Genomic DNA, 26,757 nt, shown 5'->3' with positions numbered 1-26,757 from the left:
GGGAAGAAAATCAGCTTTTACTAGCTGCGTACCCTCATGGTATGAGAACTGTTCTATGACCAACATTTGTAGTGCAACGCTGCGCTCCTCATAGGTACAGAACCGCTGGGGCGGTGGTAAGGAGATGCAGCAACATTTTACTAGAAACGTTGTTACTGGATGGATCTTTTTGTGTGTTGTATTTACAATACCGTTGTTCTGACAGAATTTGTGTCGTGGTGTCAGTACATTCGGTCTCTGGTGGGGGAAAGGGGCAAGAAGAAGAGGGATAAACAGAGAAAGGGAGGTGGGGGACAGAGAGAAAATAGAAGGCAATAGACTACTGCCCCGGATTATAGAAATCCTAGTTTCAGCTGTGCTATTAAGATTCATTCCATAGGGACATTCTGTTATTGCTGGACCATTCTCCACAGACGATTGATTAAGGTCAGATTCAATGAAGATTTATATGACTGTCTTTATGGCTTTTAATACAGAAAGCATTGGCCCAGCACTGGGCGAATGTGCTTTCCTAAACATCGCAGTGACTACAGCAGCTTGAAAATCAATAAGAAAAAAAAAATATATATATATATATATATATATATATTTTTTTTTTTACTCGTTTCGCCCCATTTGAATTGACAGTGATCAGGACAGTGAGTGCAGAATAACGGGGGGGGGGGGGGGGGGGGGCTCAGCCTTGTTCAGGACAAAGAAAGGATTCTCTCCTACTGGCGTTAGTTAGTGGAACACTTGGGGACTTTTTAAAGAACACCTTGATGTCATATTGCATTGAAACTTGGGCTTTCATTACTCTATTAAAAAAGAAAATCCAAAGCATTTTAATGCACTTTCTCCAAATCCCAGTAGTTATCCGCTAATTCTCCAGCACTGAATGGCTCCGTATTTGCGACATAGCAGGGACAGCTAATTGACCACTTTCTATTAACAAAACGTATAATAGAAGAACATCTGGAGAGTACAAGGGGGTTTCTTCTGAAAGGCTCTGTTGGAATTAGGCCTGGTCTTCACAGCAATGTAAGCAGAACAACTCTTTTTCAGCAGCACAAAGCTTTATAGATCTTTGCTTTGTAAGGATTTTAGAAAAGAAAAAAAAAAAGCGAAAAAAATGCTTTCTTTTAATTAAAATGTAAAAAAATAGAAATATATAATAAGCCCCAATAAAGGAGAATCATCTGCGGGGATGTCTAATCTTCTATATGCCTAAACCCATTTGTGGTGGCTTCAAACTTTACTGGCCAGTAGCTTTATGCTTCCACTAGGTACCGTACAGCCTTAAGAGACCACATACCATTAAAAAAGAACGATCCCTATATGGAGAAATATGCTCACTCCCCCCACCTGCCTAACTACCCCAGCATCCCTCCACCACACAACAACCCCTGGTATCCACTCCACCTACCTAACTTCCCCATGCATGCCACCCCCTGGGTAACTTCACCTGGCATCCCTCCACAGCTGCCAAACTACCTCCACCGCCCAACCCCCCGGCGTCCACTCCACTAAGCCCAACATTTTCTGGTATTCCTACACCTTCCCAACAACCTCCAAAATCCCTCCAACTGCCTATTTACCCTTGGCATCTCTCAACCTGCCTAACTTCCCCATGCATCCCACCCCTGGGTAACGTCACCTGGCATCCCTCCAGCTGCCAAACTACCTCCACCGCCCAACCCCCCGGCGTCCACTCCACTAGCCCAACATTTTCTGGTATTCCTCCACCTTCTTCTTCACCTCTACCTGCCTAACCACCTACATTACCTCTCCACCTGCATAACAATCCTCTGTATCCCTCCACCTGATCAAGAACCCCCATCACCTCTCCACCTGCATATACAATACATCTATCATTGGGATCAACCCTGGCAGCTCTATCATCACAAGCAGATCATAAAACAGCTAGCAAAAGAAGGATAATTCTACATTTTTAAATAACGGAACTATTCAAACACTACATAAAAAAATATTATCAATTGCCTTTTAAGGCAATTTGAACGAATGCAAGAATTTAACTTGATTGCATTAAAACCCAGATCATTCTTTCGTGTAACCAGGAAAGACAAGAAACTGGCGAGGACATCATACCTTCAGAACCTGGCCATTCGCCTGCATCAATCTTAGATCTAAAAGCTATATAAACACTTTTATTGATGGATCCCTGTGCCAAGTCACCTCAACCGTATTTGTAAAGTCTTTTTTTTTTTTCCACTTGAAAGTAAACACAGGTGAGTAAATCTAAACTGAAAAATGAAAGGTGAATGTACCAACCTCTAACAAAATGCTGTTCAACAGTACAGTCCGATTAAATGCTCGTTTATTGAACAACAACTTCTATAACTTACTTAAAAGTAAACAAAAGTTGTCTAACGAAAAGCAGATTTCGGCATAGACGGAGTAAACCTGCAGCAGTTCAATGACGCACTTTCGCTTTTATGTATTACATTGGATCTACAGGTACTTATCACTTAAACGCTGACGAATCAAACATTTTGCAGGCTGGCAACAGAATGTAGCCTAGAAATCAATGTAAGATATACAATACTGAATAACTGGACTCCGTTCAGAATAATTGTTGACTTTTTACCATCTCTATTATTATTGAGCATTAAAAAGTTTGAGCTGATCAGAACCAATATTCCACTGGGTTTATTGTGAACATCGTAGGCGCCACCATTTCTCGGAGCCGAGCCAACATCCATAAAAATGTAGACTATTCAGTCAATAGGATCAGTGTCGATTGCAAAGCAGGGATTACATCGAAGTCTAAAACTAGACGTCAGCTGGACAACAACACATAAACCACACCGCCAAACGCAGCCTATGATTGGCGGGAGTCATCGGGAACAGCAAGCTTAGACACAAGAGTCTAGGGGCGAGCAGATAGTCAGCCAGCCCATGGGAGCTGGTGGGCACCAAAGTCTGGGGGGAGGTGTGGTGATCCGACACAGCTTTGGTGCACCTGGGCTCGTCCCCGGTTAACTTTCTATTCCCGCTGACTCAAGGCGATGTTACCCAGCATTTGGTGGAGTGGTTGGTGTTGCGCTGTCCAGGATCACCTATTTTAGTTTTGTTCAGGACCCTCTGATACCAGTGGGTTATTTCATGATTCAAATGGTGCATGCGGTTGAGAGAACGGATGTTGGGAGTGATAACCCTGAAAGAGCGCATGCACAGTCCAAAAGAAATCCTTACTGCGTACAAGATAAATAGAGTGTGCGTATGACACGGTTATAACTTAATCTGGAAGAGAAGCGAATGTCTTCCCAAAAGAGGTGCACCGCGTGTGTTATGGGAGGGTGTCAGCATGCATTTGATCTCATTCGCAACACCCCAGCAATATAGATAGATAGATAGATAGATAGATAGATAGATAGAGCAAAATTCACTTTTGATCAAATATTTTAAAGTGGTGAGTTAATGATTCAACTTACAATGAAAGGCTGATGACTTGTGAGGACGCTGAGCCAAGAGATGGGATAGCAGTCAGTTCATTGTAACCCAATTGGCTAAAAAGAAAAGAAACAGTACAATATTATATATACTGTATATATTAAACAGAATAAACAGGAACGCAATACAAAGAAGCACTATAAAGTAATAAAGATCACGCTCATCTGGAGTAAAGTTTTGCTGGTACTCTTTACTTAGAAGGGCGCCCATCTCGGCCATCTCGGGCATTGAATGCACTAAAAAATCAGGTGCGATGCGACAGACGAGATGCCCGAGATTTCCCATAGGGAACAATGTTAAATGTCTCAATTGACCCGATTTTCCTGTTCAATGCCTCAATTGACCCAATTTTTCCATAGGAAACAATGTTAAATGGGCCACAGAGGCCAAATAGGCACCCTGAAGTGAATAATGGCCACCCGAATTGTTAACGCCACCCCACGATCAACGTCAACCCGAAGCGTGGCGAGCGCAGCGAGCCCGCGAGGGGCGGCGGTACGCGTCCTACGACCTTTTCATACCCCCACTATCCACTTCGGCGTGGAGTTGAGAATAGAAAGTGTGGCGAGCGCAGCGAGCCACCGAGCCCGAAGCGTGGCGAGCGCAGCGAGCCCCGCGAGGGGACGCGAATACCTTCACAGGTATCCGCGTCCCCTCGCGGGCTTCACAGCTGTCCGCGTGCGCTCGCCACGCTTCGGGCTCGCCACACTTTCTATTCTCAACTCCACGCCGACGTGGATAGTGGGGGTATGAAAAGGTCGTAGGACGCGTACCGCTGCGCTCGCCACGCTTCGGGTTGACGTTGATCGTGGGGTGGCGTTAACAATTCGGGTGGCCATTATTCACTTCAGGGTGCCTATTTGGCCTCTGTGGCCCATTTAACATTGTTTCCTATGGAAAAATCTGGTCAATTGAGGCATTGAACAGGAAAATTGGGTCAATTGAGACATTTAACATTGTTCCCTATGGGAAATCTCGGGCATCTCGTCGGTTGATCGCACCCGATTTTTTAGTGCATTCAATGCCCGAGATGCCCGAGATTTTTTACTAACGATGCCCACGATCAAAATCGTGGGCGCCCTTCTAAGTAAAGAGTACCGTTTTGCTTTATCTATATAAGATAATACCGCTGCTGTAATCTATGTAAAACCACAATCTGACATACATTTCTGATGAAAAAAAGATTAAAATAGCAATAATAAAAAAGAATATTATGTGAATACCTGGGCTATAAATCATACATATATAATATGAATGTAGATGTATGTGTTTGGTCATATATATGTTCATGTATATCACGCCAAAATTCCTTTCATTTTGTATTAACCAAATGTAAACTCTGTACAGATGCAAATGCTTCAATAAAAATAATTAAAAAAAAAAACAGAAAATATTAGATATATTTCTTTAAGAAGGCCTGAAGAACAAATGGTTTACTCCAGTTTCCTCCCACAATTCAAAAATATACACATAGGTTAATTGGCTTCCAACAAGAGTGAATGTGTGTGTGCGTGTACATGTGGTAGGGAATCTAGATTGTAAGCTCCGCAGGGGCAGGGACTGATGTGAATGTTCAAATATCCTCTGTAAAGCGCTGCGGAATATGTGTGCGCTATATAAGAAACTGGTAATAAAGTGTCAGTTACAAATGAATCTGTTTAGAGGTCCTTAAAAACCAGATTTAAAACTCTAAAAGGTTCTGTAATCTATGGAACCTTTACACAGTGTATAAAAAATACAGTTAACTTGATATAGAAGATGCTGTTACCCATAGCAACCAATATCCGTTCAGAGAAGAGATCACCTGATTGGTTACTAAAAACAAAATCATGTTTTTTGTTCACGATTTTTCATATATGTCCATTATCATTTCTATACAGTGACTGCAGGAGGCTTCCTGTGCAACAGATTATAGAAAGTGCTAAATGAACCTATTTCTATTTGGTCATTTCCTGAACTACACCAGTTACTCCAAATCTCAATGACAAGGGAAGAGGGGGAGGGGGAGGGATAAATAAATGATGACCTCAGCCAGTCCCTTGTAATTTGGTGACATGTTTAAGCCTATAGAAGACGGCTATTTATCTTGCTGACAGGTATACTTTCACAAGAAAATACAACATGAAATACGCCTTGTGTTTTCCTGACGAGATATTCCACTAATTAGTACAATTTTTCGACTGGCTCTGTGAATAATGGGGCTCAGTCTGTGGCGGCCACCCTCGCTGATACTCCACCTCGCCAGCACCAGATTGAAGCAATTACCTGTTCAACTCTAAACTCGGACCTGGGGCACCTCGAACTGTTGCTGAATTCGCAGTTTCATATTATACTTTACAAGAACGCGCTTTTCCCAAGGTGCACATTTTGTGGCAAGAGCCGGGGATGAAAATAAGAGAGAGGAACCAAAGAAAATAGCTGACACCCACTAGATCTTCTGCGGTGGCCTTTTATTTATGGAAGAAAAATATAGGTGGAACACGCGTACTAATAGAAGCACATTTTGTGGTAGGACAGTTAGGATATTAATGGGTTCTTGAATTAATTTATATTGTATCTGGTTTACAATGCAAACAACAAAGAACTTGGCAATCCCAATATGTTACTTATGACAGAAAGACCATAGACAGGTATGCAGCACTTGGGAAAACACCTGTGCAGGTAATGTCCCCCTTGTGTCAATTCTGCAATCAGGTGCGCATACAATACCTCCCAACATGACCCTCTCCAGGAGGGACACAATGCTCTGTTTCTGGACTTCCCTTTTAAGTTCTGTGTTGAATCATCTGTGTTGAATCAGTTAACCTGTTTAATACAGGTGGTGGCAATCATACATTAAGATGGAAGTCCAGAAACCGACCATTCTGTCCCTCCTGGAATGGGTCATGTTGGGAGGTATGTGTGTGATTTACCCATTCCTGCAGAAAGTAGGTAATATACTGTGGATTCCTCTTGTCCTGGATCAGTCTCAAATATCTAATTTGTCAACAGACCCCTCTCTGTTTCGCAACACCCCTCCCCAAGTCATAGCCGCCTTCCTTTAAACTTCCTCCTATGGTGAACTCATTAACTCTTTTGGCCTTCATATAAATGTATGCTCTCCAGCCTAGACCTCTGTTCCATCTCCAGTTGTCTTTCTGCTATTTCCTCATGAATGCCCCAGTAGTTTCCTAAACTGGTCATTTCTGGTCCTTACTGGAACTTCCACACTCCTTTGAGTCTAGCTCTACTCTCTGTCTAAACCTTTACCTGCTTTCCCTTTCCAATTCAACTCTCACTACAAAAGCCTCATCCAAACCTCTATCCCATACATAGCGAACCGCATCTCTTTACAAACTACCACCTTTTCACTTCCGTTGGTCAGTGACCGCCACTTCACTTTATAACAGATTGCCTTGATCACTTCCACCTCCATGCTGCTCACCACCACTGGAACTCACCTCCCCTCTACATCCGACTCTCCACCTCTCTCCAAAGCTTCAAAAGAACGCTCAACCTACCAGCTTTCCTCCTAACCAAGCTTCTTTGTCCCTGCAAAGATGGTTAATCCCCTATAGATGTACTGTCATTGACTGCAATATACATTACGTACTTTCGTTTATATTTTGTAAGGTGCTGTGGACCCTTTTTTGATGCATTATAAATAACGGATAATAACTATGGTGCACTTGAGTGGACAGGGAACCAATAAGGAAATACAGAAGGCTAAGGAGGACTATGATGCTCCCATAGGCAGATGTGACCCTGATTCCAAATAATGGAAGGGTTACTTGGGTAAGAACAAACAATGGGGCATATGTATTAAGCCTAGAGAAGAGATACACTGGAGTTAAAGTGAAAGGAGATGAAGCATTAGCCAATCAACTCCCAACTGTCATTTTTAAACAGTTCATTGGCTGGTGCTTTATCTCCTTTCACTTTATCTCCAGTTTATCTCTTCTCCAGGCTTAATACATCATCATCCCATACCTCCCAACTGTCACGATTACAGCGGGACAGTCCAGATTTTCGGGTCCTGTCCCGCTGTCCCACCCGCGGCAGGCATTGTCCCGCTGCGGGGGGTGGCAGTTGGGAGACCCCCCAATCTAATAGAATAGACGCTGTGCGCATGCGCACAGCGTCTATTCTCATATGAAAATGAGGTTGCGGCTATTTAGCATAAGCCGCATCCTCATTTGCATACGCCCGCCCCCTTTTTCGGGCGCTATTTTTCCAACACAGAAGTTGGGAGGTATGTCATCCCCAATAATGGAAGACTAAACCCATCCTTCAATTGGTAGACTATGGCATCTCCTAGAAGGTAACTGATGAAACCCAAAGGAGGTTTTTTTGTTTTTTTACCGCATTTTTGCTTTAGAGCATCCCGCCCACAGTCTGTAAAGTGAGTTAGGAGCGGAGTGGTTGCTAATTTATATCTTGCCATCTTTATCGCTCTCCAAGTGTCCATGCACATGCCCCTTGGACATCGATTTATAGAACCGATCTATGATACCCTACGGTCACTATGAGAAGCGTAAATGCAGAACTTTTACCTACACCATACCGAAGGCAGCAAAAACAGCAACCTAGAAGTCAGGTGATCAAAGCCGCCCTTCTTACAACAAATCCCCAGTCCCCTTATAATTTTCTCCTTTACCAGGACAGACAAAAGGCTGAAAGGAATTCTGTCACCTCCAGCGGCATAATTAAAGGATAACCCCAGCTACACCTAAATATTGATGTCTTACTTAATGGTTTAGTCAGGTGTAAGGAACATAACGCAGCTTCTGTCTGGCATGGTGTACAGACAAGTAAAGACGTTTCTGCAACTATCACAGAGTACCGTGTTATGACAGATACATCAGTAATTAACTCACCCTCGATTTATCCTTCCGTCATGTACAGTACACGACAGAATAACTGGGGAACACTACATGGGCCCCTCGTCACATACCGTATTATTGGTGTGCTCATGATAGATTCTGGCTAAATGGTCTTTATTTCTGCTTCACGTTAACAGACACCCTGTCCGAGGATGGAAAAGCAGGGATACCCCCATATAAAATATTTATGGGCCAGCTGCCTATTTGGTGTCAAGTGAAAGCGGAGACAGTTAAAACACGGAGCAGACCATTTGTGCCTTGCAGGCTGATGTATTAAGTAACGCTAATCTCTGACTAACGTGCGGGAGTGTAAGTGAGAAAACAGGGATTAGCCGTAGAGTTTGGAGATCATGTCTGCAGCGTTCAGGGGGAAAGATAAATAAGGTTTCCACAATTTAAGGTCCATTACGTATGATGTGAAATATACGAATTCTAACTTAACATACGGACAGCGGCGAGCAAGAGAAGGGAGACAGCAGGGTTGGACCGTGCATTGAAAACCATGGTGGGCGCCACTGCCTTGGGGGCCCACACATTAATTTGAGAGACCGTAATGCTGCTTTCAGACCGCAAAACTGGCTTTGACCAGGTATTTTGAAAAGTTTCTAAAAACGGGTCTGCCTCTTTCACACCGCAACTCTTAAACGGGATATTACCGTTTAAGTGCCTTTTTTTTTACACTGGCAGACCCGTTTTTGGAAACTTTCCAAATACAGGATCAGTGCGGTCTTCATTACCTGGTGGAGCAGGGCCACTGATAAAACATGGGTGCTTGGTTCATGTATATACCAAGATTCACCAAATGAGTAACAAGGTATTGTTAATCGGCCACACCCCTTAAGCATGGCACCCTACCACTGCATTGCCCTCTGGGACATAAAGGGCCCAGTCAAACACTGGGAGACAGACAGTAGGAGCTGGTGAGCAAAGTAGACAAGAGCAAACATTAACCTATTGTGAGAAATAACAGACAACACCTATAACGTCTTTCTTTTATGTGTGCAAAATGACACTTTTTCTTTAGACTGTTACAGTATGAGAGGACCTGACACTTACTGTAAATGACATTGCTCTTAAGAGTTAAAAGAAATGCAAGCCTGGACTGATGGGAAACTGAGCCGAATCCTAATATCAATATTTTTTTCTAAATTTACAGTACAGAAATCCACGAGGGACGTTCTTTCACAGTCACCAGAGAAAGTGACCGACTGCAACACAGATTGTTATGGGAGGGGGGGTGAGAAGACTCTCTGTTACTTCCATTAGAAATAGGGACACCTAATTCAGGGACACTGATGCCAATTTGATTTGGGAGAGATCCTTCCACATTCGCATATAGTGTATGGCTATAGAGAGAATAATATAGGACTGTGTTTAAGTCATTTGGCGCCCAGTAAAGAGCGCTGGTTTCCTACTTTACAATTCCCTTCCATCTGTAGGAGTCCCAGCTATGACTATCCAGGGTTTATATGACCAGAAACTAGAGATTACAGGTTTTATATCTATTTTTTCTTTAGGTAAGGTATGCAGATGACTGCGTCCACAGCAGAACGGGGGTTCTGGAGAGAAAAGTCTGTAATCTACACACAGTGAAGGGAATCATTTTGTGGGTGAGCTAATGAGTGATGTCACTAATCTCAGTGATGTCACTAGATTACAAATCAGTGTACTCTAAGGAATATTTGTTCCGCCCACAAAAAATGTCTGCCTTCATGTGTGCGATTACTGACGCATACTTTGAAGCACTTAAATGTTAGAGGAAATATAGATGTAAGATAAAAATCTTACAAAAATAAATTATACAGTTTAAATGCCACAGCTTACTGCTACAGTATACCGCTTTCCTAATGCCTGGATAACGCATCATGTCGCAAAGCACACATCATCTCAAGCGGATACCAAGAAGATGACAATGTGTTCAGTGTGTTCCAATGGCCTCAACAGTCCCCAGATCTTAATCCAATACGAAAAAACCTTTGGAATTTGGCATAGCGACAGCCACCACATTTGTAGCTTGTGTAATTTGCAGCAGATGCCTGATGCTAAAATGTTTGGACCAGAATCTCTGGGTCTTGTTACCAGAACCCCCCCCCACCCCCCAAATCAATATCATGAAGAATTGAGGCTATTCTGAAGATAAGGACACCGTTCCACCCAAAACCAGTCTTAGGGCCAGATGTATCGAGCTTCAAAGAGTGATAAAATGGAGAGTGAAAAACAACCAGCCAATCAGCTACTACCTGTCATTTTTGAAAACCCAGCCTGTAATGTGGCAGTTAGGAGCTAATAGGCTGGTTATTTATCACTCTCCATTTGATCACTTTTTGAAGCTTGATACATCTGGCCCTCAGGGGTATATTTACTAAGATACAATCAGATTCTACTTCTTATTTATTCAGAATCTGGTTGCTATGGCAACATCACATCTTCAGTACAACTTCCATCTTAGTAAATATACCCCAGAAAGTTGTGTATAGTGGTAATCAAAAGGTTGAGCGTTCCCATTTAAATATAGCGACCCAACTAAATTATGGGTGCCGGATGACTTACCGCTGGTCGTTTCACCGACATCAGAATCCCAACTTACACGTGCTATTTTACCTCATGGGGTTCTTCAATGCCCATAGAGGGAGAATAGAATATGTGGCAAGCGCATCCCCTTGCACAACTCACCACGAGCCCGCAAGGGGCTTCAATGCTCTCATCCTGATCTTCAATAGAACTACTATCTTAGTAAATTTACTAGAGAGTTCTTGAGGCAGGGTCAGACTGGCCAACAGGAGGACAGGGGAAATCCCCAGTGTTTCCAATACCTGTGATCCCTTCTTCCTCCCTTAAGGATCAGGTTCCAGATAAATAATAATGCAATGTTAAAAAATCTTGGTGGAGCAGGACCACAAACTGGTAGCAGACATGGGTTCCTTTTGCTGCAACAGCCCTCCGTGCCCCGGTAGGACGCCATCTCTTGGAACCAGTGGCATAATTAGATACATGTGGGCCCCATAGCAAAAGTTTGTAAGGGCCCCTAGTCATCAACTAATGCTGAAAAATGTATATAGCACATGATACTTTGACAGGCAAAGTGGGCCCCTCTCAGCTTTGGGCCCCATAGTAGCAGCACCCCCTGCATCTATGGTAGTTACGCCCTTGCTTGGAACATTATTGCAATAAATCGAAACCATTCAAAAAGAGCAATAAACAACATACAGGACAGAAACATGTAAAAAAAAAAAAAAAAAAAGACAGAATCTGCTGATGTAACTGAACAGCCAGAGGATGGTGCCCAGGGACCGGGGGGGGGGGGGGGGGGGGGGGGGGGGGGTTTCTGTTTCACCTCTCCAGCTGAAGTACCAGAGATCTCTTCTAAAAAATGCGGCAAAAGCGTCAAAAGAAATACTCACACTTCCCGTAGCCCCAGAAGCTCCACAAGGGCGGCCGGATCGATCTTGCTCAGCTTGTTGTGGCTCAGGTTTCTGTTAAAAATGACAAAAAAGGAAAAGAAAATTAGAAAAATAAAAAAAAGTGAGAAGAGGCAACGGAATCAGCACACGGCAGCCACCGAGGTCAGCAGAAAGCTGCCCGGTGATTATTCTGGATCGTACGGGGAAAAACGATCCGCTATTACAAAAGAGCACTTAGGTAATGGCAAAGCTTTTTCAAACTCGGCAAACAAGCCAATTACAGAGGCACTATAAGGATACATGAAATGCCCTGTATGCTACATTCCCCGGTAATTAAATCAGCAAATTAAACTGCATTACCCAGCCCTTTGTTTTCATTTATTTTCTTTGGTTTGAAGAGCCAAACAAATCAATCTCGAAGCATTAGTCTGCGACAGGCTCATTTGTCTGATTTCCGAGGCATTAGAAGTATTATGGCAATTAATGAGACGTCGTAACACTAATCAGTCGGCAGACACCTTCGGGAGACAGAAAGTGCAAACTGTATACATGCTGGTCTAGGAAAGAATGCTGCCTGTACAGTTCCGGAGGTTTACCGCGAACCTTTACTGAACAGTTTACATTCTACCGCTGACGTCTATGGGATGTAATGAGACGTGTACCATGGTATAGGATACAGCGGAGAGCATAAAAAAAGATGATCGATCATATCTAGAGCTAACTACTTCTCACCTCTATGCGGTGAAGTTCCACCACTGACCACTCAACAGGCCAAATGACTTCTTTGTGTGCTAAAAGTTGTCATATCATAAAGTGAAAGAAATTTTTGCAGGGACACTGATCTATTTCAAACTTGCTGGTTATGGAGAGAAGGAGCTGTGAGGACAGAGATTGGAGGTAGGAGCAGATAGGGACTGGGGGTTATGTGGAGAGTTTGTGGGCTAAAAACTATCACAGCTCAAAGTGAAAGTAACAACTGTCACAGCTCAAAGTGAACGTACATCACAGAAGTCATAATTTTTACGGGCTTAATTAGTTGCTCTATAAAGATATACCCAGAGGTCATCTACGAGGCCATATGTCTTGGCGTATTACCTCGCAGTACTATATGGGGACCTTAAGAGTCATCACAATCGGTCATCAGGGGGCGCCACGAGGAAGGGTTCTTTGCCCTACTCTCGGTAGGTTGGAAGCTACAGGCATACGCACCGTCATAGAAACTACTTGGTTGTCAGGGGGCTGTGGGCGGGGCTCCACATGAAAGTCCCCTGCGGAGAGAAGCCGATAGGCTTGTATAGCATACCCTCCAACATGACCCATTCCATTAGGTACAAAATGCCCTGTTCCTGGACTTCCCAGCCAGTGGCAGTTCTAGAGTTTGGACTCCAGCACAGTCCAGTATTCAAAGAGGGGAGTCACATCAACTGCCAGTGAGTCCAGGACAGTGATGCTTGGAGTGGCATTAGCTGTGGCTCCCCTCTTTGAATATTGGACTGTGCTGCAGCCTCACCTCTGCAACTGCCACTGGCAGGGAAGTCCAGAAACAGAGCATATTGTACCTAATGGAATGGGTCACGTTGAAGGGTATGGTAGGGTATCGCCAGCTTTAGTGGGCAATTCCCTACACAGCGTCGCCCCAGAGGAGGGGCTTTAGTACATACGAAAATGCGTTAAAAACCCCAAAAGCAGGGGTTTTACTGCATTTTCACTTTAGTGCATCCCGCCTTAAGTCTTTTTAACGTTTGTTCCTTTTATGAAGAGAAAAAATCTTGTATAGGAGAGCATGGGTGGTGCAATTAGTGTGTGGATGCTCTATAGAATATGTTCTTTTCAATTAGGTTTAATGCACTGATTGTATTATAATCCTGTGTACTGAAACCTGCTTTGTAACGATCCGTGCATAGGGAAGGAATCTCTAATACAAACAGGCATCTGAATGGGGACAATACAAGTTACTCCGTTCCGTGAATGACTCGATAAAGAAAAACCCGAACGGTCTTCAACCTCAATTGCAAAATCTCCATTTGAATGTCCGTCATATGAGACATCGACTGACAGCCCATTCAGAACCTTCGCCTCTTTTGATAACATGTAGGACCAAAAATGTAATTTTCTCTGCGGAGATTACATTACTGGTTAACCACATAATGAGGTTAGGGCGAACGTGTCACTGCTGATTTGAATTGTAGTGAGGAAGTCTTAATGGATAAATAAAATATCCATGTGACATATTAAATCACGTATAATGTAGTCTGACAAATGCTGGGGCATGCAGATAATGGCGCACCTATTGAACTCTGCATGCTCTTAAAGGAATCACAAAGATTTAATGGAATATAGCACAATTATTTATATTATATGTAGTTCAATAAAAAAAGGGAACAGGACGTCCCCACGTTTGTCATGTTCTTAATGTCATTCGAATTTCCTGCCATGGCAAGGCATTCATTGCCAACTTGCTGAGCGGGCGTGAGTTGTTACGGCGCTACCATTGGGAGGATCTGGACCATCTTCCCCTACAACCCTGACCATGGCCATTGAACCTAGTTGCCTACTTATTATCTCCCAGAGAGGAGATAGGTCATCAAGCCCAACCCCCAACACCGTAAATGCCACAATTTGTGGGACTATGCAGAGGGGGCAGGGCTAAAATGATGAACTTTGCATAATTTTAGTCCCAACCTCTCATCGGAAATGTAGTGAATGCCATTATTTGACCAGCGGGGGGGGGGTATGAAAATTTCATTTAGGAGCTGGCATTTATATCTGTATCAGTGTCCAGCCAACTATTGCGTAACGCCTGCAAGAGTCTGCAGATTACATGGCCTTTCCCCGGCTACTTAATACCACCCGGCTGGCAAAGTTTCCTGAGGAGAACTCGGCATTCACTTTCCAGAATGGCTGCCTTATAGGTTAGGGCATGGGTCCTCAAACTGCGGCCCTCCAGATGTTGTGAGACTACAAATCCCAGCATGCCTTGCCACAGTTTTAACACTCCCTTATAGCAAAACTGTGGCAAGGCATGCTGGGATTTGTAGTTTCACAACATCTGGAGGGCCGCAGTTTGAGGACCCATGGGTTAGGGCATGAAATGCTGCATATACCATAGACAAATGTTTCTTGAACGCTTTAAGAGCCACCGGACAATAATAATGTGAATTATACGCTTAGTTTAATATAAACAGAAAAACAGTTGGTCCTCTGAAATCATGGGGAACTGCAGCTAGTTGAAATCACATCCCATATCAGTCTATAACACGTTTCTGGGATCGAATCCAAATAAATTATGTAGTACAATGGGTGTATTTCATACATACCAAAAGGTCTACTGAGTTTTACCCCAATATAAATAATCACCTTTCTACCAGCACAGACACAATGCTTATAAAAATCCATTATCACGGCATCTATCAAGCCAAATTCATATCATTAAAGAAAGAAATTGGACAGTACTATAATCAGTAATTCCCTGGATTGTACAGAACTTGTGTCTCCCTGACTAGTGCAATGCCTGCCCCATCTCTTTAATCTCCTAAACAGAATTTTTTTTTTAATAGACGTCAATGGTCGTCAAAGTCTGTATCAAATAACAGTGCTAGGAAGGGCAGTAGCTAGAATCAGGCTTGCAGTCCCCTAGGTAACATGCATCCCTCTGCAGATTGGTCCATCTTTGAGAGTATCGGGAAAGCTTATCCTGTTTTTACCTTGAGTTTTACCTGGACTATAAAAATAAAATAAGAAGAGTGACTTACTAACTCAATAACATGGACTTAAATAAAAGGTTCTGTCTACCTGTATTCAGGCTATACCATGAGTAGGTAATGAGGCTCATTGACTTCATTATATTAGAGTTTTATCTTGGCACTTCTCTGACTCCATCACCTAAAGCAGAACCCCCTTCTAAGTGCCTAACCCTAACCCCCATACCGCTCCACCTAAACCAAACACCCCTTCTAAGTGCCTAACCCCCCTCCCTACAGCCTAACCATAAAACTCCCCCTTCCCTGACCCAACCCTAGCTCGCCCTGCGGTTCATTCGGCATCCCGGCAGTTACGATTCTGGGGACAGCCTCCTAATTAATGTTTTTTTTACTAGATACAACAAACACCCAGAAATATATGGTAGTCTACCCGCACTCCTCTTACCACTGCCACATGAAATCCGTTCCTTCCCTTCTTGCTAGCTATCCTTCATGAGCCATCACTTCTGTCACATTCCCCGCAACACACACATCCCATAAATGGCGTTTCTCTGTGACACACAAATAAAATATTCAAAATGTGAAAATGAATAGATTGTGAAAAAAAATATGGATTTCCAAGCCGAGTCTGGTTTTGTTAGCACAGATGATCCACGCAATCAAAAACATATGGGGACCTATAACGGTGACAAATGTATCGGTCACTCCGCAAAAGCATAAAAATAGAAAAAAAAAAACAGAACCAAAAAGGATTTTATACTCTGGAAGAAGAACTCTTCTTCCTGATACATTGCAGGCGATTTATCGGTAAACAATGGATAATCTGATTGGAATACTGAAGTAATTACGTAGGTTGCTACTAGAAGGAAGCAGGGGTGTGGTGCAGTCATCAGAGCCACTGGTAGAGAAAGAGAACGGGTCAGAACCAGTCGAGATTCCGATGTCTGTAAAACGGCCGTCAGAATCGTTATACCATACCCGATGAAGTAACCCTTACAATTTACCAACAAGATTCCACACCGTTCTATTTCACATAAGATGTTGCTATGGGCAACCAATCAGATACTATCTATTATTTTCTGGAAGGTGCTTAGTAAATGAGAAGTAGATTCTGATTGGTTGCCCACAGCAACATCTAAAATAGAACTCCCACTTTTCTATATCTCCTCTCAAGAAGCCACCCTGTTTTTGAAGCATATTCCCTTAATGCCCAGAAGAGTATCCCAACCACTGGCTACTGTATGGGCTTCTGTCAGGCAATGTCACATAACTGTTCCCGGTCTCCTGGTAAAATGGTCACGTCTGAGGGTGAGATACAATTAAAGCATGGGTATAAATTCCTGTGGCTAATCACATAAAGGCCGGCAGTTGGTTGTAGGGAAGGGTTTTGTTCTATGCCCACTGGACCATCTAGCTTATTATGTACCAGGATTAAAGGTTGCATAAAGTGGTTTGGAAATGTAAATATTTAATAACAGTTGTACCAAGCACCTTAAAGAAACACCAACACTGTGTATACATATTATTTATATAAGAATCACTTTAATGTTCAGATAAAAAAAATAGTTGCAGAAAAGTATACATATGTAATATTTTATTGTTGGAATGATTTCCTTATTGCACCACAAAGCTGCAGGTGTGAACTACAGTACACAGCTGACCCTCTCCATGCAGTAGGCAGATGACCATCTCCAGGCGGTACGCAGCTGACCCTCTCCATGCAGTAGGCAAATTATCATCTCCAGGCGGTACGCAGCTGACCCTCTCCATGCAGTAGGCAGATGACCATCTCCATGCAGCAGGCAGATGACCATCTCCAGGCGGTACGCAGCTGACCCTCTACAAGCAGTACGCAGCTGACCCTCTCCATGCAGTAGGCAGATGACCATTTCCAGGCGGTACGCAGCTGACCCTCTCCATGCAGTAGGCAGATGACTATCTCCAGGCGGTACGCAGCTGACCCTCTCCATGCAGTAGGCAAAATATCATCTCCAGGCGGTACGCAGCTGACCCTCTCCATGCAGTAGGCAGATGACCATCTCCATGCAGCAGGCAGATGACCATCTCCAGGCGGTACGCAGCTGACCCTCTACAAGCAGTACGCAGCTGACCCTCTCCATGCAGTAGGCAGATGACCATTTCCAGGCGGTACGCAGCTGACCCTCTCCATGCAGTAGGCAGATGACCATCTCCAGGCGGTACGCAGCTGACCCTCTCCATGCAGTAGGCAGCTGACCCTCTCCAGGCGGTACGCAGCTGACCATCTCCAGGCGGTACGCAGCTGACCATCTCCATGCAGTAGGCAGATGACCATATCCAGGTGGTGCGCAGCTGACCCTCTCCATGCAGTAGGCAGATGACCATCTCCAGGTGGTGCGCAGCTGACCCTCTCCATGCAGTAGGCAGATGACCATCTCCAGGCGGTACACAGCTGACCCTCTCCATGCAGTAGGCAGATGACCATCTCCAGGCGGTACGCAGCTGACCCTCTCCATGCAGTAGGCAGATGACCATCTCCAGGCGGTACGCAGCTGACCCTCTCCATGCAGTAGGCAGATGACCATATGCAGGTGGTGCGCAGCTGACCCTCTCCATGCAGTAGGCAGATGACCATCTCCAGGTGGTGCGCAGCTGACCCTCTCCATGCAGTAGGCAGATGACCATCTCCAGGCGGTACACAGCTGACCCTCTCCATGCAGTAGGCAGATGACCATCTCCAGGCGGTATGCAGCTGACCCTCTCCATGCAGTAGGCAAATGACCATATCCAGGTGGTGCGCAGCTGACCCTCTCCATGCAGTAGGCAGATGACCATCTCCAGGTGGTGCGCAGCTGACCCTCTCCATGCAGTAGGCAGGTGACCATCTCCAGGCGGTACACAGCTGACCCTCTCCATGCAGTAGGCAGATGACCATCTCCAGGCGGTACGCAGCTGACCCTCTCCATACTCTTGATCATGTTGCACATTACCAGATAGTTCTGTTCTCACTAATTAGCCAAAGTCACATCTGTAACAACTTACAAAGTCTGTGACAACAAGAGAAAGGCATGAAACCGGGTTGTGCATTCCACTAATCTCATCTTCAATGAGAGTCTGCTTTTTGCTCATCACTTTATGGCAGGTATGGCCAAACTAGTCCCATCATGCCTTGCTGCAGTTTTGCCATTAGGGAATGCTAAAACTATGGCAAGGCATGCTGGGGTGTGTAGTTTCACAACAGCTGGAGGGCCATAGTTTAGACATGCCTGCCTTATGGTCTACATCAGGGCTGGGCAACAGTGGCCCTCCAAATGTTGATGAACTACACTTCTTAGGATGCTTTGCATTAGTTTTGCTATGTGGCCATGCTGAAACTGATGCAAGGCATGCTGGGATGTCTAGTTCATCAACATCTGGAGGGCCGCTGTTGCCCAGCCCTGGTCTAGATTGTAAGCTTGTGGGTTAGGGACTGCTATGGATCTTGTTTTGGAGAGATTACTTTGGTCTTGTTTAAAATGCAAACAGTGTCAATAATACCCCTTTCACACTCGCAGAGCTGGGTCATATCCGGGAATGTTTTCCTGGGACTCTACCCGGGAATGTACCCTTTCACACTGCACTCAGACCTGGGATCGACCCGAGAAAGCCCCATTCACACTGATCCCGGGAAATTCCTGCAAATACATATGCATGTCTGAAAGAGGACATCAGCATTTGTGAGCCCAAGAAAGCTCCAATCAGCAGCTTTTTTAAAGTCCTGTGTACGGGACCATTCACAGTGACCGCATCCCGGGTTGATTCCGGAATCTACACAGGTCAGGATGTTCATCCCGGTATATTCTTTCAAGACCCTTTCACACTGAGCTATACGCGAGTTAGCATTTACCTATGAATCAGGCCCTAAAACTGGTTAATGTTCCTTTCTGTAGATTCCGAACCACATTCAATATATAGTCTAGTGTTTCCCCTCAAATTATAATTGTCCAGATGATATACCCACTTCATGTGCAGACAACAGAACATAGCAAAGCAAGTGGTCCCCAGCTGTTCATCTATATATTAAATGAATCAAAGACTGAACGCCAAAATAAATCATATAGGGATCAAGTCATCAAAATTCCCCAGACAGTGGATTATTTGTAAAAGTCAGTAACAGATTTGTTTATTTCTTTAATCTTCAGTATCCATCCAAATGACCTCGTTAGGCCGCAACATCCCCACAAACCATTAGAAATTATCCGATACCTGGCCAGATTCTCTAAGCTTCAAAGGTGATAAAATGGAGAGTGATAAACAGCCAGCCAATCAGCTCCTGCCTGACATTTTTCAAACAAACACAGTCTGTGACGTGGCAGGTAGCAGCTGATTGGCTGGCTGTTTATCACTCTCCATTTTATCACTTTTGAAGCTTAGAGAATCTGGCCCACCATCCGGGTATGTTTTATAAAAACACAATTTTAAATTTTGTTGTAATAAAATAGGTAAGGTCCACGCCACAGACTGTAATCCAGTCTACTTCGCTGCCACTGCGACATATAAGCAGAATCCCCATTGAGGATAGTTATTTCTGACTTGCATTTGTGAGATATATCTATACACCTCTAGCTCCATGTATATAGATCAACTTACTATAATTCATACTTCAAGATCCACCTTTAAACTTATACATTATATGTTGCAAGTACAGATTGCAACTTCATCTTAAAAGCATCTGTCTGGAGGTCTGTGTCGCCAGAGGACTTAAAATTTAAGCAAACATTTAATACTTCTTGTAGTCTTAAATAACTGAAGTTCAAAACAAGCATGATTTATCACACGGCTTTACCGGCGTGTGGGTCTGTTTCCAGCGGTCTACTATCAACTGGTTTACTAATATTTTGCTTTTGCCCCCGTTCATCAAGTACAGAAAGAATGCCAAGCACAAACCTAGCAAGCAGTGGCGTAAGTTCGTCCCAAGTGCCCGGAGGCAAGATAAATGTTGGTGCGCCCCCCCCCCTTCCTAATACATACACATACACACCTCTTTCACGCAATAAAAACAGACACAGGGGTGGATTCAGAACAAAACAACAGGGGGGGGGGACCATGACAGGGGGAGGGGTTATTTGTGCGTGCTCCCAAAACAATGGGTGCAGCCTCACAACTATTTCTTGGCCTCTGAAGGCATGATGAGGAGAAGCAGTGGTGAAAAGTGAAAAGGTGATGGGGTGTAGAAGGAAGGGAGGCAGTGATGGAGTGGGGAGTGAGAGGTACAGTAAAAGGAGAGAGTGAGAACGAAAGGGGGAGTGAGTGAGAGGGTGAAGAGAGAAGGGTGGATGGGGTGGAGTTTTGAACAGAGAGAGTGGGGGAGTGAGAGAGAGGAGGAAGGGTTGAGTTTTGGACATAGAGAGTGGGGGAGTGTGAAAGAGGGGAGAAAAGGGTGAAAGTAAGTGTGAGAAGTTGGGGAGGCTGAGAGCGTGAGAGGGGGAAGAGAGTGTGAGAGAGAGGGTTCTAGGTGGAGAGGGCTGAGCGTAGAAAGGGGGGTGAAAGAGGGAGGGTGAGAGGGGGTGAGTGTGAGAATGCGTGAAGAGACAGAGTTGAAAGAAAGGGGGGAGAGAGTGTGAGCTGGAAGCAAGACAGAGGGGGTTAAAGAGAGAGGAGATGGGTGAGAGGGTGAAGAGGAGAGAGAGTTTGAGAGAGAGGAGTGAGAGAGGAGGATGAGAGCGGAAGAGTGAGTGTGTGAGAGGGGGGGAGTGAAAGAGGTAGAGAAGAGAGATAGGGGTGAGAAAAGGAGTGAGTGGGAGAGAAGGGTGAGAGTAATGGAGGGGGGGAGTAAGTGTGAGAGAGGAGAAGAAAAGAGGGGAGGTTGAGGGGAGAATGAGTGTGAGAAAGAGGGAGAGAAGAGAGAGGAGGTGGGAGTGAGTGTGAAAAAAGGGAGAAAGTTAGAGGGGGGGGGGGGAGAGGGAGTGTGCGAAAGAGGGAGAGAAGAGAGAGAGCATTGATAGAAGTGTGCAGGGAGCAACATACAGATCAACATTACCTTTGGGTGCCCAATGTCCCACGGAGGTGTTGCAGCTCCCTGTATGTGTCCTGGCTCCCTCCAAGAGTGGTATACGGGTCGGCCTGCTTCTGTGTGAGGTGATATGCGGGTCTTCCGGCTTCTGTGATATGCGGGTCGGCTGTTCAATATGTAGAAAAAAAAATCACTTAAACGACACGGGTTGTTCGTTCAAGTGCCTTGGTGGCCCTCCGAAATCCGCCACTTTCTCTGTCACTCAACACAAACACACACCTGTTTCACTCAAACATGCACATGCGCAAACACCTTACACTTAACAGACACACACATCTCTGTCACTTAAAAACATCCACAAACCTGTTTAACTGAAAACACACATGCAGCACACCTCTTACATAACATACACTTCTGTCACTAACAAAAATACACACATACACTTACAAACATCCATGCACACAGACTGCTTACTTATTAAAAACGCCTCATGGCACATCTCACATTATTTGCATAAATGTACCCATTTATTTGGGCTGCAGATATGGGTACACATATACCTACATAAAGGGGGTCATTCTAATTTGTTCGCATCCACCGTGCGTTTGCACGAGGAACTGATGTGCGTATGCGCTGGCGCATGTGAATCGCCACACTGTTCGCCAAGCGCAGGCACCCAAGACTGCGGGCAGGGGTGGCTGCATATATTCACACCCATGGGAATGCTCAGCATTTTATGGGTGTTCCCATGGTAATTGGCCCTTGACGTGGGTGCCAGGGGTGGACAGCTGACATCACCGGATGTCAGCTGCCTGCCAAGTTCCTCTCCAGTGTGCACGCACATGTAAGTGTCCTGAGAGTCACTTAGATATGCGTGCACGTTCCACATCATTGGATGGTCGGTGACCATCGAATCATGTGGCTGTTTCCACGTAGCCTGCAAATGGATATTTATGTTAAACATCCATTTTTGCAGCCCATGAGAATGAATGTGGCATGCATTATACACACAGATAAATACATACAGTATATAATAGTTACACACACACACAGATAAATACATATTGTACATAATAGTTACACACACACACACACACACACACATATACACAGAGAAATTCAGACTGTAAATAATAGTTACACACACACACAGATAAATACATACTGCACATAATAGTTTCACACACACACACACACACAGAAATACATACTGTACATAATAGTTACACACACACACACACACACACAGAAATACATACTGTACATAATAGTTACACACACAGAAATACATACTGTACACAATAGTTACACACACATACACACACATAAATACATACTGTACATAATAGTGACACACACACACACACACACACAGAAATACATACTGTACACAATAGTTACACACACACACACACACACACACAGATAAATACATACTGCACATAATAGTTTCACACACACACAGAAATACATACTGTACACAATAGTTACACACACAGAAATACATACTGTACACAATAGTTACACACACACACACACACACACACACACACAGATAAATACATACTGGATATAACAGTCACACTCACCATGCTACTGCTGAAGGGCCTGGCTGACAATCACTGTGTGTACAGTACAGTCCTGTGCCGTGTAGCCACGCCCCCTTTTCGGGCTGCTCCTCCGGAGCCACTCGTCTCGCTCCCTCTTGTCTGGCTGCAAGGAAGGATGCGTGCACTGCATTACAGAAACTGAAAGTAAAATTATGCTCCCAGCAGCTCTGAGCTTCCTGCAGCAAGGTCTGCTAGGAGCTGTAGTTTATTTTCATTTTCTTTAATGATGAGTGCACTTCACCATGCTCCTCTCTCTGTGCCCCCCCTTGTGGCTAACGCCCGGCGGCCAATGTCTCCATTGCCTCCGGGAGTTACGCCACTGCTAGCAAGGGTGGTTCTCAAACTCGGTCCTACCCCACACAGGTCACCTGGAAAATATGAACTGTTGGGGCGATTCAGTCCTGTTCTCTGTTGTCCGTATTCGCTCCCCCGGCTTATGCTGGGTGTTTGTGCATGCACGATAATGCACATAGTGCCTTCGCCAAATTTTTAATTCGCTGAGCGACAGGCAGGGGGCGCTCTGACGTGTCCACCAAGCGTTTCATGGGCGTGCCCACAAAAACAGCGGGCGCGCCAATGGAAATGCTGGGCAAGCCCGTCAGAGCGCCGGAGTGCCCCTGCCTGCTCGGGGTAGGTGGCTGACGTCACATGACGGCAGCGCCTGGCCCCAATTTGGCGGAAAGCGGCAATCTGAAAAGTATACGCTTACATTTCATACTGAAGGGTGGAAAAAAAAAATTAGATACTGAGTGACCATCGAATATTTTTTCCTCCGCGCGTCCGCATGTCAGCTGATGTATAAGCGTACACATCGGGGATTCGCTTGGCAGGGCAGCATTTTGCTGCTCACTAGATAGCAAATATATGCAGCATAGTGAGCAGGTCTGAATTAGGCCCTGTGTGGGGTCCTGAGGACCGAATTTGAGAACCTTTGGACAACAGCGGGGTTATTTTCAAAGGAAAGCTACAGCAACAAATTATAAAAATTAGGATTGGGTATAAACCGAAACGGTTCCAGACCCCGAAACATCTGACCAGGCCGAATCCCCGTAGTAACCTATATGGAGTCAGCTGTCACAGAAAGGGCAGTTTCCAGCAGCCCCGTATGGACCTGGGATCAGGGCCGGATTTGTCACTAGGCCCTTGAGGCACGGGCCTAGGGGCGGCACTCATCATGGGCGGCAGCAGCCTGCTGCTGTCTGGTCACTCAGTGACAATTCCTGTGTAAGCAAGCTCCCTGCTCCCTTCCAGACTGGCGTTCCGTACCTGATGGTCTAGTGCGGCTCTCATCCTGCCTTCTCCTGCTGTCCATCATATTTGAATAGTGAGAAGGGGCGTCGGAATGGGGGGGAGCAAGCCTACAGGGATGCGCTGTGAGGGTCGGCTCAGCTGCGGCGCTAGCAAACTTGTGGGCAGCTGCTGCAGTGCAGAGTGACACAGAGAGCACTGCTGCAGCTGCTTGATGGCTGTCACCAAGCTCCGCCTCCAGCAACCATCAGCACTGGCTCTGGACGGAGGAGGCGGACGCTGCTAAGAGCTGCAGAGGGACTCCCAGCCCGTGCGGCCACGAGGAGGTTGTTGCAGCCCACACACAGAGAAAGTCCTCCCAGGACACAGGAGGTAAAGTCCGTCCAGTAAATAGCGCCGGTGCCGCTGTGGGAAACCTGTAGCGTGTGAGGGGGAGGGAGTGAGGGGTGTAGCCTGCAGCGAAGGTTGGCTACTGGCTGCTGCTGAAGCCAGAAGGGGCAAACTTAGAGAGTACCCTTTCCTTCTCCATGTTACCCAATTACTCCCTGTCACCCTTAGCCTCCCCATGTCACCCTTAGCCTCCCCATGTCACCATTAGCCTCCCCATGTCACCCTTAGCCTCCCCTTGTCACGCTTGCCTTCTCCTTGTCACGCTTGCCTTCTCCTTGTTACTGTGTCACCCTTACCCTCTCAGTGTCATCTTTTCCCTCTCCATGTCACCCACTATCGCCGTGTCAACCTTACCCTTTACTTGTCACGCACTTAGCCTCAATGTGTCACCCTCAGCTGCGTCACCCACTATCTCCCTGTCAAACTCATCTCAGTGTTTCCTTAGCCCTGTCACCCACTGCCTCCTCAGTCATCCGCTATCTCTCAGACACATCTTCCTTTTCGTCACCTCGGCCTCTCTCTGCCAACGACATCACCCTCTGTCTCTCCCTGCCCCCTTTACGTCTCCCACTCACCCACTGCCTCTCCATTTCCCACTATCTCGACCTGTCACTGACTGCTTCCTATCATCCTCTTCTGCTTTACCCACTGCTTACCCCTGGCATCACCCTATTCTTCCTCTTGTTGCCCATTCCCTGGCTACACCCAATACCCTCTCACTGTCACCCATTGCCTTACCCTCTATCTCTCCCCTGTGTCGTGTCACTATCTTCTCACTATTCTCTCTTTCCATAGGATATATGGAGCAGCGGGCACAATGACCTATGGTGTTGTTATGAGGCATATCACACCCCCCCCCCCCCCCAACATAAAACCGTTCCGGAACACCTGATAGTGAGTAACCTTACCAGTCTGCCCGGCCCCCTCCCGCTCTCTGAAAGCGGCAGCCCGCCAGGCATCCCTGCTCCCAGCTAGCAGTAGCAGCGTTAATGTCCACCGCGCTGAATCCAACAGCCTGTTGTCTGTCATGTAAGTAATCACTTTCTTCCCCTTGGCCATAGAGAGCTCTCTTAAGTAGTGGGATAACACTAATTTATTGAATTCCGCCCTCATTCTACACGACAGGAGGGTAATATTGGTCATATTATTATGCAGCTTATCTATTGCTGTTTTTTTTATACAATTTTTTTTATTGTTTTTTTTCTAAATATATGGTTTTATCTCTATATAATGACTATGTTAAAATAAGGGGGGGGGGGGGGCAGCCAAAAAATTTTGTGCCTAGGGGCGGCCTGACCCCTAAATTCGCCCCTGCCTGGGATGGTGTAAAATCTGGAACAGTCTGGACCATAGGGGGATCCTGTAATCTCTCTGTAGTGGGAGGGGGTGACACACAGCAACACACTGATTAAGGGCAGCCAGCCAATCACTGATTAAGGGCAGACAGCCAGCCAATCAGCTCCTACCTGCCATGTCACTGACACGTGGCAGGTAGGAGCTGATTGGCTGGCTGTTTATCACTCTCCACTTTATCATTTTTGAAGCTTAGTGCATCTGGCCCTAAGTCTTCACTGACAGCAGTTGGGCTCTTGTCAATACACATATAAATAATACCCAAAACCACAGTCACAAGTCAGTGTTAGGGGGTAAACGAACTAACGTTTCTAAAAATGAATAGGTGCTGTTGCCCATAGCAACCAATGAGATTCTGTCTCATTTTCTAGGATGCAATAAAAAAAAAAATGATAGACCGAATCTGATAGGTTGATATGAATTAGGCTTCTGTGCACTACCTCCGGGGACTGACAATCAGTCCGGCAGTCATTTCTATTGCTCGTATGTACGGAAACCTGGACATGACTACAAGTCATGATGGCGTTGTGGCCACGAAGTCAAGAAAGACTGCCAGACCAGCAGCGCTGCTTGGCTAGGCTTCCAGAATGGGTCCATCAGCCCATCGACCCTTCCCTCAGTTGGCGGATTGGCCAATCCAGTAATAATTAAGCATTTTGAGTAGACTCGAGTCCGTATATAAAGATTATTATTTATCTCAGTGAGCAGATCACAGCACAACTGGAGAATAGGACGTTACCAGCAGCATTTAGATTTCCCAGTAGCAGC

The 26,757-nt window shown here is 45.3% G+C and overlaps 1 protein-coding gene across 1 annotated transcript in view; it reads right to left on the bottom strand.

Annotated features, from left to right (window-relative positions):
- The window catches only part of LRIG1 (leucine rich repeats and immunoglobulin like domains 1), an 89,756-nt gene that overhangs the window by 35,719 nt on the left and 27,280 nt on the right, over nt 1-26,757 (bottom strand). The window contains exons 2-3 of the mRNA XM_083156028.1: nt 11,717-11,788; nt 3,435-3,509 (exon numbers count right to left, since the gene is read on the bottom strand). Of these exons, the coding sequence (XP_083012154.1) occupies nt 3,435-3,509; nt 11,717-11,788 (147 nt within the window). The remainder of the gene's footprint in view (nt 1-3,434; nt 3,510-11,716; nt 11,789-26,757) is intronic.

The sequence above is a fragment of the Crinia signifera genome, chromosome 8, assembly GCF_055691185.1.
Source record: "Crinia signifera chromosome 8, ASM5569118v1, whole genome shotgun sequence".
Classification (NCBI taxonomy): domain Eukaryota; kingdom Metazoa; phylum Chordata; class Amphibia; order Anura; family Myobatrachidae; genus Crinia; species Crinia signifera.
This window is presented reverse-complemented; position numbering and strand designations above follow the sequence as displayed.